Consider the following 18,046-nt stretch of genomic DNA (forward strand, 5'->3'; position numbering starts at 1 on the left):
ATGGGTTAAAAACTGTCTGGATGGCTCGGCCCCAAGAGTGGTGGTGGATGGAGTTACCTGCAGCTGGTGGCCAGTCACAGGTGGTGTTACCCAGAGCTCAGTACTGGGGCCAGTGCTGTGTAATACCTTTATTGATGATCAGGTGAAACCTCTGTTAAGTTCATGCATGACACCAAGCTGTGTGGGTTATTGAGCTTCAGGAGAGCCTGAAGGCTCTGCAGAGGGATCTGGACAGGCTGGATCATGGGCTGAGGCCAATGGTGTGAGGTCAAGAAAGGCAAAATGCCAAGTTCTATTCTTGGGTCACAACAACCCCAGGCAGCTCCACAGGCTGGGGCAGAGTGGCTGGAAAGGACCTGGTGCCAGCAGCTGAACATGAGCCAGGCTGTGCCCAGGTGGCCAAGAAGGCCAATGGCATCCTGGCCTGGATCAGCAATAGTGTGGCCAGCAGGAGCAGGGCAGGGATTGTCCCCCTGTCCTGGGCACTGGTGAGGCTGCATCTTGAATCCTGTGCCTGATTCTGGGCTTCTCAATTCAGAAAGGACATTGAGGTGTTGGTGAAGGATCTGGAGTATGAATCCTGTTGAGGAGCAGCTGAGAAGAAAAGAAGGCTCAGGGGAGATCTTATCAACCTTTACAACAGCCTGAAAGGACGATGTAGTGAGGTTGGTGTTGGTGTCTTCTCCCAGCTAACTAATGACAGGACATAAGAAAATGGCCTCAGATTACCATTGGACATTTGGAAAAATTTTATCACCAAAATAGGGTCAGATTTTGGAATAGAGAGCCCAGAGAAGCAGTGAAGTCACCATCCCTGGAAGTGTTCAAAACACACATGGATGTGTTTGTTACCTGGGAACATGGTTTAATGGTGAAGATAGTGGTACTGCTGGGTTAATGTTTGACGTAACTGACCTTAGCAGGTTTTTTTCAGCCTTAATAATGCTTTGATTCTGTTCTATAACTCCATCAGAAACAGATGATGCAAAGCTTAGTTCAGATGATTCTCACAGTTTAAAATAAACTAAGTATTTCAGTAGAAGCAGTAATGATGGTAGGACTTTGGCTAAAAATGAAGCCAGAAAAGACTTCAGTAGGCTAAAACAAAGAGAAAGTAAACACTGAAAGAAAAAATCACTGAAAAAAACAAACTAATTGCAAAGGACTTTATACATGCTGGACATTTTAAGAATGTGGACAGAGAAAACACATACACAACTACTTTTAAAGAACAGAGGTAGATTACATTGTTTGCTGTTCATAGCAAACAGTACCATAACTTAATCTGATTTTTGATACAGGTACAAAGGATTGAGAAATTCACTCAACTTAGTACTTCTGACCTTTTCCTTTGTCAGAGATTTCAGTACTATGAGATTAATTTAATTGAATAGGAAAGATGCAAATAAACATGAAAAAGTTACAAACACTATAATGGGACAGGGTGGAAGTTTTTATCTTTAATTTTGCATAGAAGAGATGCAAGAAAGACAGTAGACTTTCTAAGAAACATGTAGATGTCTTTACTTTAAAATACAAAGTTACCAGAAACACAGAATTAGGGCACTTTAGGTACATTACAAATAGTAGAACTGGTGATTGCTCTTTCCTGGTATTTGCTATATCTAGGAATTATCAAAAATGTTTTTTCTTCCTAGAAAAAAAGCAGATTTTTTTCTGCTTAAGCTGGAACCTTCAATGCTGTCCTGGTTTAGGGCAAATTTGGGAGAGAATCTCCAAATGAGGGTCCCAACCAAAAAGCAGATTAAACTAGTTCCGGAAAATAATCTCCACAGAGAAAAGTGGAAAAAAGTATTTAACAGAAATTGAATAATATTAAACAATAAAACCTCTCACTGTTCAGTGAGATGGCAAATCCAGTAAAAAAGTCCTTTTCACGGGGTGTAGCTCGGCTCACTTAAGTCTCTTATCAGTCCCTTCGGCACTGGAAAGTGCCGAGGCCCAGGCCCCGGTGGGCCACAGGTGTGAGCTCCCGGGGTTTGGCTGGGTTTTCAGTCCAGAGCAGGCTTGCACAGATCCAAAGAAAAAACAATCTGGGGAACTTCCCTGCCTCGGCTAGCTAAAAAACAAACAGCCAAGGAGAGCTCTGTCCCACTCTCTGTCCATGCTGCAGACACCACAGTCCAGGAGCAGGATGTGGGGGAGTGATGTTTGTCCTCAACACAAACTGTGGCTTCTTCTTCCCCCCTTCACTCTCAGAGCCAGTCTTAAAGGTGCAGAACTTAATATGTAACATAAACCAGGCGAATGGGGATACAAGCTTCACAAAGTCACCCCTGCCTTACTTCACTGTTATATTAATGATGCTGATATCCTCATAGGGTTTGTCAGTTTTGGGATTGACTTTGACATTTGAGATTCTCTGAACAACTTCCATTCCTTTAGTCACCCGTCCAAACACGCTGTGCTTGTTGTCAAGCCACGGCTGTTTGAGAGCACAGAAGGAGAAAAAGAAAAGCATATTTAAGCATAAAATAGCAGCATGTAGGTTAGATACCAAACCAGAAACAGAGTAAGTGTACATGGATACATTTTCTATGTCCAGAATATGGAACCTAACCTAAGGCTGTAAATATCAGTATGCAAGTAAATACTAAAACGCAGCTAACACATATTCATATGCATTTGAACTTACCTTTTCAATTGCTTTCATAAAGTACTACAGAGGTCACATTCTACCAGTGCAGGAGCATTGTATAGTTTATTTTAAAGTGTGCTCTCAATTCACAGAAATGTTGTTTCAGTCTCTCTATTTCATGGTATTTTCACAGAGGAATTTTAAGTGCCAGTACAGAATGCTACCCAATTCAATACTCATATAGTATGCCCAATTTGAATACAGGCCTTCAAACAATTTAATAAACCTTAGAACTGTGGTAGATGGGTGTTTTTTTTACATTACTTTGGAGTGCTATAAGAATGCAGTGTTTTTAAGTGTTACTTTTAAGGATTTGGTTTTTATTGTCTTAGATTCCAAAATTTCTACTGTTGGCTTTGAACTTAGACACAGATCAAATGAAATTTTCAAACCTGAACACTGGCTTCTTTGTATAGCTACAATTAGGCAATATTAGACAGACATCCTGGCACCATATCCAAACCCCAAACAATCTAAGCAATACCTAGGTTTCCATCAAGTTTAAACTACTACTATTAACATAAGATACTCTAGTAATACATAATTGCAAACATGCCTAGGAATTATATACCACCCTCATTCCATTTAAAAGCATAAGGCCTCTTGATCACAAGTGATGGAAAAGTATTTCTGTCTCATAAAGGACAGTAAGTTTCAGTGAAGCCCATACACTACACATTATGTGCATCATTTATTTGTAAAGTAAGTACTAATGTGCTTCTTTTTCCATGAGGAAAAAAAAGTTGATTTTTTACTATCTAGGTAGCCTCTCAGGCCTTAAATTGAGATTTTAGTATTACTTACAGTTGGCACTACTGTTATAAAAAACTGTGATCCATTGGTATTTGGTCCGGCATTAGCCATGCTGAGTGTGTATGGTCTGTCATGTCGTAAAGTTGAATGGAACTCGTCTTCAAATTCTCCTCCCCAAATACTTTCACCTCCCATTCCTGTACCAGTTGGGTCACCAGTCTGAATCATGAAACCCTGCACAGAAATTATGTTATCACATTATTGCATAGAATACGTAATCAGAAGTGTTATATGCTAGGTGACATTTTTTCAAACTTAACTCCAAACCTTTCAACAAAATGTGTTAAAATGCTGTGTGTAAGGGAGAAAGCAGTTAAGGTTTTTTTAAGTGTCTAACAAGTACTTGTGAAGAAGCAAGGTTACTCACTATTCCTGCTAGAGAAAGACAGAAACCTGACTGTCTCTACCTTTTGCAAATTCTTAGGCTCTATCACTTAATTCTGGTGTGACAGAAGTGAGAAGCCTTAGAAGGAAGGGCTGACATGAAGCAAAGTTTTAATTCAAGCAGGATAGCTGAACTCATCTTTCAATTTCCAGTTTTCTGCTATCTTATCAGTTGCAGAACAACTACTACAACTTCAGTAAGTGCTAAAGCTGCTTAGAATATCAGAGTTGTTCAGAATTTACAAGGAACTGTAAAGCCACTCTGACAATTCTGTGTGCAAAAGGGAAATGGAAGTCTTAGCAGAGGACTGACCACCAGAGTACAATACGTAAATTAACAAATATTAACATACTGCATTTTACCTTGATGATACGGTGAATTATGTGTCCATTGTAGTAACCATTCCTGCTGTGCACACAGAAGTTTTCCACTGTTTTGGGGCACCTAAAATCATAACAGAAAACACAAGCTACAGCATTTGTCTGGTGACAAGGCCACAAAGATTTCAGCTGGGAGTAAGATCCTTCCATGCTGTGCAGTGTTTCAGGACTCTGTAGGAAGGGACTTCACCAAAAAAGGAAAAAAAAATAAATCTCCACCTCCTCAAACCCAGAGTTGAAAGCAAAAGGCTTGTGAAGTACAAAGGTGCATGATTACACAGAAAGGCAGCAGCCATGTTGGTGGCACAGGGATGTTTTAGCTGTTGCTGAGCAGGGCTCATGCTTTGTCAAGGCCTTTTCCACTCCTCATCCCACCCCATCAGTTAGGAGGCTGGGGCTGTAGAAGGAGTTGAGAGGAGACTCAGCTGTGACAGCTAAACCCAGCTGACCACAGGGATGCTCAATTGCACATATGGCATCATGCGCAGCATGTAAAAGCTGAGGGGAAAAAGCGGGGGACACAGAGAGTAACAGTGATTTGCCTTCTCATATACCCATTCCATGTGATGGAGACATGTTTTCTTGGAGACAGTGAAACATCTGCCTGTCCATGTTCCTTGTTTTTGCTTTGCTAGGGTGCATGCCTTTTGCTTCCCCTATTCAACTGTCTGTAGCTCAACTTGCAAGTGTTATCACTCTTACTCTTCTAGTGCTTTCCCACTCCACCAAGGGGGATGTGAGTGAGTGGGTCTGGGGGACTTAACTGCTGGCTGGGGTTAAACCATGAGAGCTAGAAACCTGACCTGTCTCCTCAAGGACTAGCTCAAGGCACCACTGACTATAGCTTCCCCAGCTTCCTATTTACACTATTCGTTTTGTAGATGAACTACGTTTCCCCGTAAGCAGAATGTTGTTCACTCTTTTGCCTCTACACTTGTTTTAAGATATACATGCAAAGGTATTGAGTGTTGCATGCAAGATGTAATATTAAAATGTTTTATTACTACAGAACTTGCAGTCAGTAGAGTCAGTTATTCTTTGACACTACTCACCAACATTGTTTGGTGAAGACATGGAATCTTATTGTTGATGGAATAAAAAGGGCCAACCACTTCACCTTTGTGATTTGATTCTTTACTTCTGGGAGGTACTAACAAAGTGAAATTTTTTTACGACAGCTCTTCAGCTATTATAAAAATTATTAGCAGCCAGAGAAAATCTACACTGACAGGTTTACACAATCACACGTTTTCCCAATAAGGAGAAAATGGCCAAGTTAAGTCCGTAGCTGTAGAGTTAGTCTAACTGTGAAAAGGAACATTAGCTTGGGTTTTAATGACAAGTGACAAGATACCTTAGAAAGCTATGTTGTGAAAAAGAGCACCAATGGGATAACTAATGGAACAGATTAGATTATAGTCCCTGTTCTTGCCGAGCAGTATACAGTTATTCACAACTTTATTTCTGAAATGACTGAAGAATTCAAGGGCATAGAGAGCCCTTATATATATATCCTATTTGCTCCACTTTAAAAGTTTTAATCACACTAAAGAGACTTTAAAGCTCAGCTGGGAGAAAATACTGCAATAAGAAACAACAAACCTAACAGTAACCAACTCGAGTAATGATGTGTTTTAAACTGCATACAGAACATTGCACTTTGCAATACTGTGCATGCAGATATGACCCATCAGCAGGACAATTAAAAAAAGAAGAATTAATGTAGCTTGGCCTGTCACTCACTGGCAAGAGCTGTACCATTACTGCAACCTTTGTGCCATAATTATGAATTCTAGAAACTAGATCCTGTTGTAAGGAAACACTGGTAAAGACTTTTACTGCAGTAAAAGACTGGTAGCCCTAGAGGGTAGAAGTGAGGTTGCCTTACCTGTGCTTATGACCTAACATGAATTTGTTTTGGGGAAGCATGGAGTACATCCACGTAATTTAGGTTTCTATGTGTCGCAAAATATTATATAAATTTCCTGTTAAATAACAGAATATTTGCAATTTTTGCATCACAAAGGAGAGAGGATGACACACTGATTTTAGCAATTGTCACGCATACAACTTTTCAATTCTATGCCTGGTTTTGGATATACACAACACTAGTATTATATGCTGGTATAAATGTTATATTGCTTTTAAAGGAGCTGCAGTAACAATATGTAGTACACTGGCCACGTTTGGAAGTTGCAACTACTATTCTAGCTTGCACAGACCTGCTGCCAAACCTACTGCTGCTGCCAACATCATCATTCTTTTTCAAGATCTATGCAAACAGCATTGCCTTACAATACAGAGCTTACACAGAAGAGCCCTGTACAAGAATGAAAGTTAAGAAAATACCCTCCCCGAACCAATAGCTAAATAAACCCAAAGACAATTTCAAAAACTCCTGTACCCCAGACAATTATTTTGACCTATTTTTACACTACTTTATTTTTGTTTGTTAGGAGTCACATATCTACCTTGGCATATTAAGAAACTGTCAGGGAACAAACACAGTAGAAAAAGGGAAAGAAAATTATTCTTTCTAGCATGAGATAATCTTGGATACTGCAACCACAAGGGACAGAGGAAAGCAACAAAACCAAAACAAGAGAAAAAACAGCAAGTACATACTCAACAGGAAAAAGCTTGACATGAATATCTCCCATGCTTGTGTGGATGATGGCACTGTCTGACACTCTTTTGGGACCTTCTGCCTGAGTGGCTGCCATGACCTCTTCTTTAGAAGGCTTCTCATTAAATACATCTCTGTCAGAATCTGCACTCTTTGTGTCTTCTGGTTCACGTTTAGTAAACTGAAGCACAAAAGAACAGAAGGTTAACTGCTTTTTCCTTTTAAATATAATATTCTTCATAAAATACACACTGCTCTGCACACAACACATCAATGTAATTATTCAACCTGCTGAACACTCAGTTCAGTTTGAAATGTACAAAGACAATTCATAGATAGTCTATCCTACTCCTGTGTTGTGTTATACCAGCATTTCCACTGTCAAAAATTCCAGTAAAACTACATGCAAATCCAAGTAACTTTTAATGATCTGTTATCTTTAAACTTTCTGCTTCACAACAGGAGTCTGCAGCAGTTCAGCACCTTTTCTTTAAAATGAAGCAGAGAATTATCAGGTTGTTCTGCTATACTCAGATAAAATTGGCAGGTTTTATGCCAAAAGGATTAGTTGTGCTTTATAGCTGTGCTACAAAGCTAAAGTAAATTCTCTTAATCCAAAACTGCATTAATATAAAACTGTAGAAACTCAGCAAATTTAAGGCATAACAGAAAGACCAATCTCTAACCTCTACAGTTATGATCTCTCACATCAGCTACTAACCATTCTGAAACTGATTGTTCGGTTTCACCTCTCCTAAAAACCTAACTGTGAACAGGATGATGACTGCCTCTTTCTTGTTTACCTATAATATCTTTAGTGTTACTAAGTCCTGATTCTGGTCTGAATTTTTTTTCTATTGTATTTTTTTATGCATACCGTCACTTATTGTTTCTTTATAAAATCTGGTTAGCTTTTTAGATGATCTTACTTGTTTTTTTTCAACAAGAACAAAAGGATATCATCTTCTTGAGGGAATAAAAATTTATGAAAAAATTACAGCTGTTTCCAGTTAATGTATATAGTTCAAGATAAAAATTCTAAATATACTTGCAATATAAAGAAAATCCTTTTTAAAAGCTTCATTTGCAGCTACAAAAAGCACTAGAAAGATGCAAAAAGAAAAATAAAAAATAATGTAGAGAAATCAATACAAGAATGGAGCTATTTAAATAGAAAGCACACACACCATGTAAAACCTGTTTTTTTTAAAAGCTGTGCAGATTACTGTTGGATCTGCCTGAATATTCTGGAGAACAGGATTTTCAGATGCCTTCATCTCAATAGTAATCGCCGCACGATGTTTCTTTGCTACTCCTTGGAACAAAGCCAGTTGCATCATTCTGATGTTCTCTTGTTTTCCCAAGATACGAATACACCTGAAGTACAAGACGAAAAGAGGTGTAATGTTCAGCTGTTCACAGTTAATCTCTCCTTTCTGACTATTCTATTCAGAGCAAAATTTCAAAATCCTCTCAGAATCATTACCTACTAACCATTTTTAAGATGTTTCTCTATTTAAACTCGCTACCTTAATTTGCCAGTCATCCTCCTTATGCAATAAAATCCCAACTAAATGATCCACCTTTACTTTACATTATCCCATCCTGTTAGCCAAACATTAATTGATTAATTACACATTTTTAATACACATGTGCTCATCATGTTTTCTCATTTGCCTAAGCTCTAATCCGCAGTGACTCTTGACAGAGAATGGAAGTACCTTCTCTACAGTGTAATGTAAGGGCTCTCAAATAACAACACAAAAAGATCAGACACCTCCACACTCATATCAAGTTTCAAGTATGCTCTAAATTTGACTGAATAAAGACTTTAAAAGAGAAATTTTTGTGTCACTGGAACTCACCTGTTAGTCTCTACATTTATGACCTTAATGCCCAACATTGTTCCATAGAGAACGAAGTGTCCAGTTTCATCAAAAATTATATTAATTAATCTTACTGCATCCACTTTCTCCAGCTCACGCTCAACTGCCATACGTCGGCCAAACTCCATGTCAGGCAGTTGTTGTCTCATCTGCTGAAGTTCAGTAAACATCTACAAAAGAAACCCCAGCACTACTATATTAGCATGTTTAAAACTTTTTATCCAAAAAAACTCTGATTCACATGATTAAAAAGTACTGAAATCAAGTGAGATTATGCCACTTAAACTCAACTGAAGGATTTAAGTAAATACTTTCTTGATTTTAATAAAACCATAGGCATGTTGTAGGACTAGGCTTAAGCACACAAAATGCACAGTGGTCCATCAAATTCCTTAGAAGATGACAAATTTTAATTCATTATTATGATGTTACTTGTAATGGGCATTTCCCACCATCTTCCACAAATGCTTTCTAGTAAAATGTAATCTAGCAGCATGAAAACACAAATAAAAATCAACAACTGTTTCACTATGTAACATCACCAGTAAGAATTAATTTTCGCAAGAAAAATTTAAGAAGCTAGCTCGCCTTTAGAAATAAATGATAGCTTAGGTGAATGTGCTGGCAAAAAAATTCTAGTAAGTAGAGAAAACATTTTAAAGAAGAAACAAGCCAAACTCACACTCAGAGATTCATCGAAGACTCTCATGAGTTTTCCCGTCAGAAAACGAAAAATTCTGACTTTTCTGTCAGACCCAAGAGTGGCCATTTTCTTGCCATCAGGTGAAAAACTTATACTGGATGGGTAAGCTTTGCATTTAGCAAATTCATATAGATCGGTATCTGTTTTATACTCCCAGTTCACATTTTTGGGAAATTTATATTCATGAGGAGTACCAGTCCAGTACTCAATCATTCCGGACTTGTCAGAAGACACAACTACTTTGTAGACAGGGTTCAGGCGTATCTGAGTAAGTGGGGACATATGGAGTTTATCAAAAATATGAAGTGGCTGGTTATTTCCTCGTCCATCATATATGAATATTTTTCCTGTACTTTTCTCAGATGTTGCAACAGAAGATATGGCATCTCCAGGGCAATATACCCATTCACACTGGCCAGGGTGGTAGCTGCAACAAAGAGTAGAAAGGAAAAAAAATTAAAAATAAGTAAGAACTGATTTTAATTAGCTAAGAGTCAAGTTATGCTATAAACATCAAACATCAGAAGCAAATTCTAAACTTTATTTACTAGTTTGGATAATACTTTATTTACTAGTTTGGCTACATATCTTGCTAATATTCAGCATATTGTAGACAAGCTTTACCAAGAAACATCACTTCAGTGCATGACTACCAATTTCTGTTCCTTCCATACTGTTTTGTAAAGAGGCTGTGATAGCCAAAGTAGAAAGTGGGTCAAAAGGAGCAGTTTGGACAGAAATCCAGATAAAAAGCCCTAGTGGCATTAATAAATAGTACTCAACTTATGAGTCAATACCATTTCTCCTCCATCTGTTAAGTGAGTAGTGACTGTAGAAATGAAGACAACTGCACCTCTGCCATATACTTATGGAAAAGTTCAACTAGATCTTGCCAGAAAAAAACCCACAAAATCTCCAAGAAGTGATATAAACAAAGTTAAGACAATCCCCCTATATTCAATAAGGGTTGTGAGTGCATTTAAGACGGAACTTATTTGCTACTTGCAAAAGCGTAATCTACAAATAAAACAAGTCAGAGATATAGTCAATAACATAAGTTATATATTTTTTAAAGTCTGTAAGCAAAGATTCTGAAAACTACAACTCAAATGGCAAACATCAAAAAAATGATACAATCTCCATAGCAAACTCATGTTTAGTATCCTTTCGCAAATCAAACTAACAGATGCTAATGGACTGATATTTTGACATTATGACAGACACCAATAATTTGGATTTTCAAGGTCTGTCAGTAAACACAAACAAATACTTCATCTCAGGTTCATTAGAAAGAACAGGATCAAATAAATAAATATAAAGTCTCTGCAGAAATAGCCAATCTTCTCCAGATCATGGATGGAAGCATAAAGCATAGGGATTTGCACAGAGCCATGGTGTATATATTAGTTAGAACTAGAAAGCTCTGAAGATCAGGCGTGCTTTTTTTTGAATATTATTTTCTTTTTTCTATAATTTTACTAATTGTAGTAAATTGTAATTACAAAAAAAGTAACTGCAAAATTATAACTGCAGTAATTACAAAAAAGTTATTGTACTAATACGTAGTAATAGTACATGTTATGCTGCTATATCAAAAATAAGAGCAAAACCAAGAAGATTAAGCGTAATTGGAATTTTTCCAGAACAGCCAAGAGGAAATCTACTCCTATCAGTAAAGTACATTACTTGGAGGATGATACTAAAACTGTAACAAACAAAGCAGATGACATATGCTTTTATTAGATCTCCCTACGTAAAAGCTTTTTTCCCTGATTTTGTACTTCTATTCCGTTTCAAAATTAACCAATACATCATAAACTACGAAGAATATGTTTCCCAATAATAAAAGGCTTGTGGAGAAATCAGTATTTATCTTGTTCTTGATGCAGCATTCATTGATCCTTCAGCCCTTCAAATCCACCTTTTAACAGTGTAGGGCTTGGTTTTTTCTGGTATTGTTACAATTCCAGTAACATCCATTCCTGTCTCTTCCAGATCCTTTAGCTACATACTGTTTAACTATAGAAATGCTACAAGACTAAAGAAAATGACAATATTGCTTCTAGCAGAAAAAAGTGACTGTATCCCTATGACAACATATGAGACAACACAGATAGGCCAAACCCCTTCTCTAATAGAACTACTGATACACTGCAATTTTTAAATTCAGTGCCGAACAACAGAAATGCCTAGCTAAATATTTGAAGAAACCCTACATCTCTGTGCATAATAATCCTTTCCTACTCCTCTCTTTACTGCTGCAGTTGTAATTTTTTCTATTCAGTGAGACAGTCTCCAGCCACTGGATTCATTTCAGACAATTCAATTTACTAAACTTGATCTGACGGGGGCATGGGGGAAGAGGAAGAACTCAAGAACCCCAAATTACTGACTTTTCTTTTGGCAAAACATCCCCCACTGATAATCTCAAACGAACAAAAAAGTAAGAAGTAAGAGAAGTAAGTAACTTACCCAAGTTTCAGCATGTTTATCATGTCGAAGTTGACTACATCAAACACCTTCATTGCTTTGTCATCTCCAACTGAACAGAATAATGCCCCCTCTGAACTAACAGCAATACTCTCAATAACACCTGTGTATCAAGTTAAGATACTATTAATAAACAGGAAAGAACATCCTTCACTTCAGTATTATACAGGGAAAACCTACAGAGGTTTAAACCTGTTTCCCAACTGTTTTGTCACCTTTTCCATTTAAAACTCTACCTGACTTCAATAAAATATTATTTAAAAAAATAAAATTCACAGAACAACACTTTACAGCCTATCAGTGTTTAGACTCAGATATGTGATAATGAACAATTTATCAAAAACATAGTAAAATATTAAAATGGCAGTAAGTTCAGTTTAAAATTTTGATTTTAGAAAATTGAGAACATTGGGCAAACATCATGTGCTCCTCAGCTTGCATCTCTCAATAGGGTAAAAGCAGAACACTACTGACTATTACAACCCACGACACTCAAAACTACTCTGCAGTTGAGCCTTACATGAAGTTCTCACAATGCTGATTTTTACATGATAGGTTTTGTTCTCATATTTTGCTTCTATATATAATAAAAAGGTCATAGTTAAGATAAAAAACATTAATATTTCTTGCAAACTCTAAAAGGCAACCATACTTATACTACTTATTATTATTTTTCTTACCATACATTCTGTGTATCAATATCAAGGATTTTTTTTCCTTTAGGCATATCATAATTTTTAATACCATTGAGAACAACATTTTGTGTCCAGCCTATTTAATGCTTAGCATAGTGTTGAAAAGCTTTGTGTACTCATCATTAGCTCAGAAAATTGGGTTAAAGTTTCTTTTAATTGCAATTCATCTGATAATTAGAACAATAATGCAGAATTTACTCTACAGTTACAGTAATTCCAGTTGAAAATAGCTGGTTTTTTTTCCACTCTGTAAGGGGAAAAAAAAAGCTGAGGTACCCTTATTTAAAGCAACATATTTTTAAACTTCTCTGGCTTTTATGAACACTGCTGTGTTTTTAGTTCACTTATGTCCCAGATATTGTCCCCACAAGCAGGGCACAAGGCAATGCAAAGGCTGTAGGGAATCTGTGGAGGCAGAGTCCCACATGTTTCATTTTCATCCTATCCCTACTAGAGCTTGGGAGCAACCATGACAGAGGAATAATAGGAAGATTATTGGTCGATATTATTTAACCTCTGACTGCACTAAAGGAACCCCAGAATCTCTCTCTATTAGCACTCTCTCTTCAAACAACAAAGAGCAAGGGAGAGGAAAAAGTGAAGTCCTTTAGATAAGAAAGAGCAAGTTCTCACCCAAGTGACTTCGGAAGTGTTTAACAAACTCAATCCCTTCTTCTATTTTCTTCCAGAATTTTACATGTCCGTCATGACTGGCTGTTATGATAAAATCTGTCCTACAATTACAAAGAAAAATGAAACCAAGAAAACAGATGCACACATTATACATCTTCCCACTGGACAGTAATTTGCACTAGAATTAACACAGTGCAGAGAATGATTTTCAAGAAATTACTGTGACAGTCTATCTAAATAGGAACTGTAATTCCTGGAAAAATAAAACAGGTATTTTAGTGCATTCTGGATTAATCTATGAAAAGTCATAGCTCAAACTGAAGAAATATATGTAACACTACCCTTTTTGAATATGTAAAAATAACTCCTATTTTAAGTCTGGTTTCATGGTAGTTACTATGTGTGCGTGTGTGTGATTTCTGCAGTTCTGATAAATTGTATTTTTTTCAGAGAGAGTAAATCAATCTTATTACTGTATTTCCTGCATATTTTAACAAGGATTTAAAGACCCTCCTTTGGCCTACAAAAACAACTTATATCTTGCTTCTAGCTAAGACATTTAGTTTTTAAAAAAAACCTACCACCCTTTAAAAACCACCTCAGGACACTGTAACTTTCCATTACATAACTTCTACAACGAAAACTTGGTAGCATACACAAAAAGACACCCCAGACAAAGAAACAGAATGGAAAACAAAAATACTTACTTGGTACATGCTACATGTGTAATAACATCTCTGTGCATGTAACTGCGTTCATACATTGAAGCCGACGGTAGATTTTCAAGATAAACATGTTCAAATTCAAGAACTACACAGAATAAAAAAAAAAAATCAGATATTTTTTTTTCCATGAAGTTGCATCTATATTTTGTTCTCTTTCACTTATCCTTGTATTGCTTACTCATACTTTAATCAAAAATATGCAGAATTTTGTGCAAACATAATTAAAGGTGCTTAATTATGTGTTTTAATTATATGTTTTTAGCTCTGGCTTTGCACTCAGACTTACACATTTTCCACAGACTAAAGCCACCCGAATGCTGCTTTAACTCACATTGCTCTTCCCTTTTAAAGCAACTGCTACCCTAACTTATTGTCTCCAAAAAACCAAAGTCAACTAAGTTTTTAGGTTACTGTCAGAAAACAGGTAGTCATCTAAACCTCATTTCATTCTAAAACCATGTGAAAAACAAGGTTCACATAATTTTTATAGAATTTAAAAGTTTAATAAAAAAGACAATTAGGAGAAAAAAATAAAGTATACCGATATGGCCGGGTGTCTCTGCATTCAGCAGAGAAAGCACACCTTACTGACAAAGGATTGCCCCTTAAAAACAACACTACTACATACCCATAAATTCTCATACATATTCATACATTCTTCTTAGGATCTTTGGTGTTCTTCTGTTTAGTTTTCTCTTGCCCCCTTTCCAATAGATCAATCTTCTTGGCATCATCGAGATTTACATTCCCTGATACCAGAAATGCAATAAATTCCTCCCCCCAGAGTCCTGGTCACTGCTGTCTTCATCTGGATAAGATAGTTTACAAATGCAGGAGTTCTCTAGCTATTTTTTTTTCTCAGTCTTTGGGTTATACAAACAAAAGCAGTTTTTATTTTAATACTATGCTATAGCCTAACATATATGTATTATACCACTATTTCTAAGTTTCATCAATAACAGAAATAAAGAAAACTATATTAATACAACAAAATTTCCCATTCTTATATACATAACATTCATTTTAATGTTTGCGAAAAGCCAACAATATAATATGTATCTATAACAACCTCATGTATCCACACCTTGTTTTTATAACATTTGTGGTCCCACACAGGTCCAGTAGTCTAAATTCTAAGTGCTGGTATCCACCAATTTCATTGCTTAACTGGCTGACCTAAAATAACGTGATTTTGAGTTTTGTTTCCGATTTTTAGATCCTCCTTGTTAATACCTGTACAATGGTATTTTTCACTGAACTTGCATGTTTACATCTGCTGAACTTTGTTTTCTTTACTTAAAGAAAACTTAAAGTGATGTCCACAGAGCTGGGAGCTGCTGCACACATCAATACCACATGCCAAAATACAGCCTAGAAGCTTTTCCTGTTGCTCCATGTTATAAATGCAAAGGCAAATTTAGGTTAAATAAAAGAACAGTTTATTATAAAACAATTTTTATAATAAAAATAAACAACGAGGAAAAACCACAATAAAATAAACAGCGCAGCGCTGGGTGGACAGGGGTCTATACCCAAAGGTATAGGTGTTCCCAAATCCACGAAGGAGGGTAGACTGTCCGGGGGTTTTATAGGGATTTTGTGTCCTGAGGCCAAAACTCTGAGCAGTTACTGTTCAACAAAGAGTTTAGATGGCTGGTTGAATGAATTTCCTGGAACCGTGGAACTGAATCAATAGACGACTGGGCAGAGTCCTCTCGCATGTGAAAGGTTCTGAGTGCTTCTTGATTGTATCTTCGGTTGGGCTCTCAGGGTGAAGTATCCAAGTCCGGTGTGGAGTCGACGGATATCTCGGCTGGGCTTCCACTTATTGTCTGGCCTGATTGCATCTTCAGTCGGGGTTTGCAGGAAGGGGTGCCCAGGTGCGGTGTGGAGTCGATGGCCATCTCGATGGCCATCTCGGCCTGGCTCCTTTCTTTGTTTGGCTTAATTGTTCGTGTCCTGCTTTTTCTTTCAGGCTGATGAACGTCGCCTAGGGTTGTTACCGCCTGAATGGGTAGTTACTGCTGGGTTTGGGGAAATTCTTCGGCCACACTATATTTTATATACTTTTTACATTGTTACAAATCTAGTTATATACTTATTTATTCTTTCACGAATTTTTTATCCAAGGTTACATTTATCACACTCCAGTTTAGGCTAGTGGTCTGAAAGATGGATTAACTCCACATCCATAAATAGCACAGTGTTACAGATACATATTATATTATTGGCTTTTAGCAAATATTCAAATGAATGTTATATGTATAATGTTAGAAAACTTTGCTGTATTAATATAGTTTCTTTTATTTTTGTTATTGATGAAACTCAGAAATAGTAGTATAATATATTGCGTTCTGCAGCCACAAGTCCAGAGAAGCTACAGTTACCAGCATGGGACACCAACCAGACTGGCTTCTGCTCAGGAAACCATTTATTCAGCATGGGAACAAAAAGATCCAGAGACAGAGAGCCCCGAATAAAGGCAAGGAGATGGGTTTTGAGGGACAGAAATAGAGTGGAGTTCAATGTCAGGGACCACTAGGAACATTGCAAGGGAGAAGCCCCAGGGGCTCAAACCTAATCAGAACTCCCTGGGCTGCCACCCCGTGAGGGGTCTGGGGTGGGGCAACTCTTTCAGGGCTCACAGAACACATACCCTTGAGGCAGGTTTTAGAATTCACACTAGCTGGGCTTACAGCCACACCTCTCACTTTAACAGTGCTTATCTGAAACGAAATCTTTGTCTCCCTGGGCGGGGGGTCACCTCACAATAATACATATATATCATGTGTTAAGCTGTAGCATTGTGTTAAAATAAAAACTACTTTTGTTCATATAACCCAGAGACTGAAAAGATAGTCAGAAACCGCCCACTGCATTCTTAGATTATCTTATCCAGATGAAGACAGCAGTGACCTGAGCTCCAAACAATGAATTAATTGAACCTCTATTACTGGGGAGCGTGAAACTCAATGGAGCCAAGATTGATCTATTGGCGAGGAGAGGAAGCTAAACAAAAGAACACCTAAAACTAAAGAAATGTTTGAATAATACATGAGCATTTGTGAATATGCAAGAGATTTGTATATTTAAGGGACAATCCTTTGTTAGTACGGGATGCTCTTGGCTGAATGCTGAGACACCCAGCCGTATTTGTTAATTTTTTCTTATTCTATCTCCTAATTGTCTATTAAACTTTCAAAATTTTATATAATAAAATGTGAACCTCGTTTTTCTCAACAGCTTCAGACTACACAGCAGGGCTCTTAGCCTGAAAGTGTTCTCCAGAGGAAGCAAGTCTTAGAATCATAGCATATTCAGGGGCTAGAATCAGCCTCTAATACCATCTAGTCGCAAGCCCCCTCCTACTAGACCAAGTGGCTCAAAGCTTTATTCAACCTGGCTTGGAACACTACCAGGGTTAGAGCGCTCAAAAAATCACTGGGCAACCTGTGCCAGTACCTCACAGAAAGAATTACTTATACCTAACCTGAATTTCCCCTCTTTCAACCAATTACTCTTGGTGCAGGTCCCGTCACTACAGTTCCCGTCTGAGTCCGTCCCCAGCTTTGTTGTAAGCACCTTAAATACTGGAAGATTGCTATGAGGCCTCCACGTAACTTTCTCTTCTCAAAACTGAACGACCACCACTTTCTCAGCACCTGGCACCCCCACCCTTTAATTCGGCACCCAAAGGTTGCGTAGGTACCCCCAGCGTACTCATTCCACATACGAGACAGCTTCAGGACACGGGCTCCCGACAGCTGCTCTCACCCCGTGGCCGCTACCAGCCGGCGGGGCCTAGAGGCGATCTCACCGCCTCGACCCCAGTTCGGCCAGAGCTCCGCTCCTTCACTTACCTCTCCTCTTCTTCGCCTGTGCGGCCTCCCCCGGGAGCGGCCCGACCCAACGCTCCTCCTCATCCTCCTCGTCCGATGCCGCCGGATCCCCGCCGCCCGCCACCGGTAGCTTTCGCTTGCGCTCGAGCTCGGGGGACGCCATGGTACTGACGTCACTTCGCCGCGCCGGGCGCTCTGAGATCACGTGAGCT

General features: G+C 38.1%; 1 protein-coding gene across 1 annotated transcript; it reads right to left on the reverse strand.

Moving 5' to 3' along the window:
- Positions 1 to 1,152: 1,152 nt before the first annotated feature.
- Positions 1,153 to 18,036, reverse strand: PPWD1 (peptidylprolyl isomerase domain and WD repeat containing 1). The gene is made up of 11 exons (XM_005530096.3): positions 17,856 to 18,036; positions 13,978 to 14,080; positions 13,271 to 13,371; positions 11,925 to 12,045; positions 9,432 to 9,879; positions 8,729 to 8,919; positions 8,051 to 8,240; positions 6,863 to 7,044; positions 4,220 to 4,301; positions 3,464 to 3,646; positions 1,153 to 2,446 (listed from the first exon to the last, which is right to left on the reverse strand). Exons 1-11 carry the CDS (start codon positions 17,995 to 17,997, stop codon positions 2,303 to 2,305), a joined length of 1,887 nt encoding a protein of 628 aa, XP_005530153.1. The 5' UTR covers positions 17,998 to 18,036; the 3' UTR covers positions 1,153 to 2,302.
- Positions 18,037 to 18,046: the final 10 nt, after the last annotated feature.

This window comes from Pseudopodoces humilis, chromosome 4, assembly GCF_049639895.1.
Source record: "Pseudopodoces humilis isolate 2021_Gansu_Grassland_sample_001 chromosome 4, ASM4963989v1, whole genome shotgun sequence".
NCBI lineage: Eukaryota > Metazoa > Chordata > Aves > Passeriformes > Paridae > Pseudopodoces > Pseudopodoces humilis.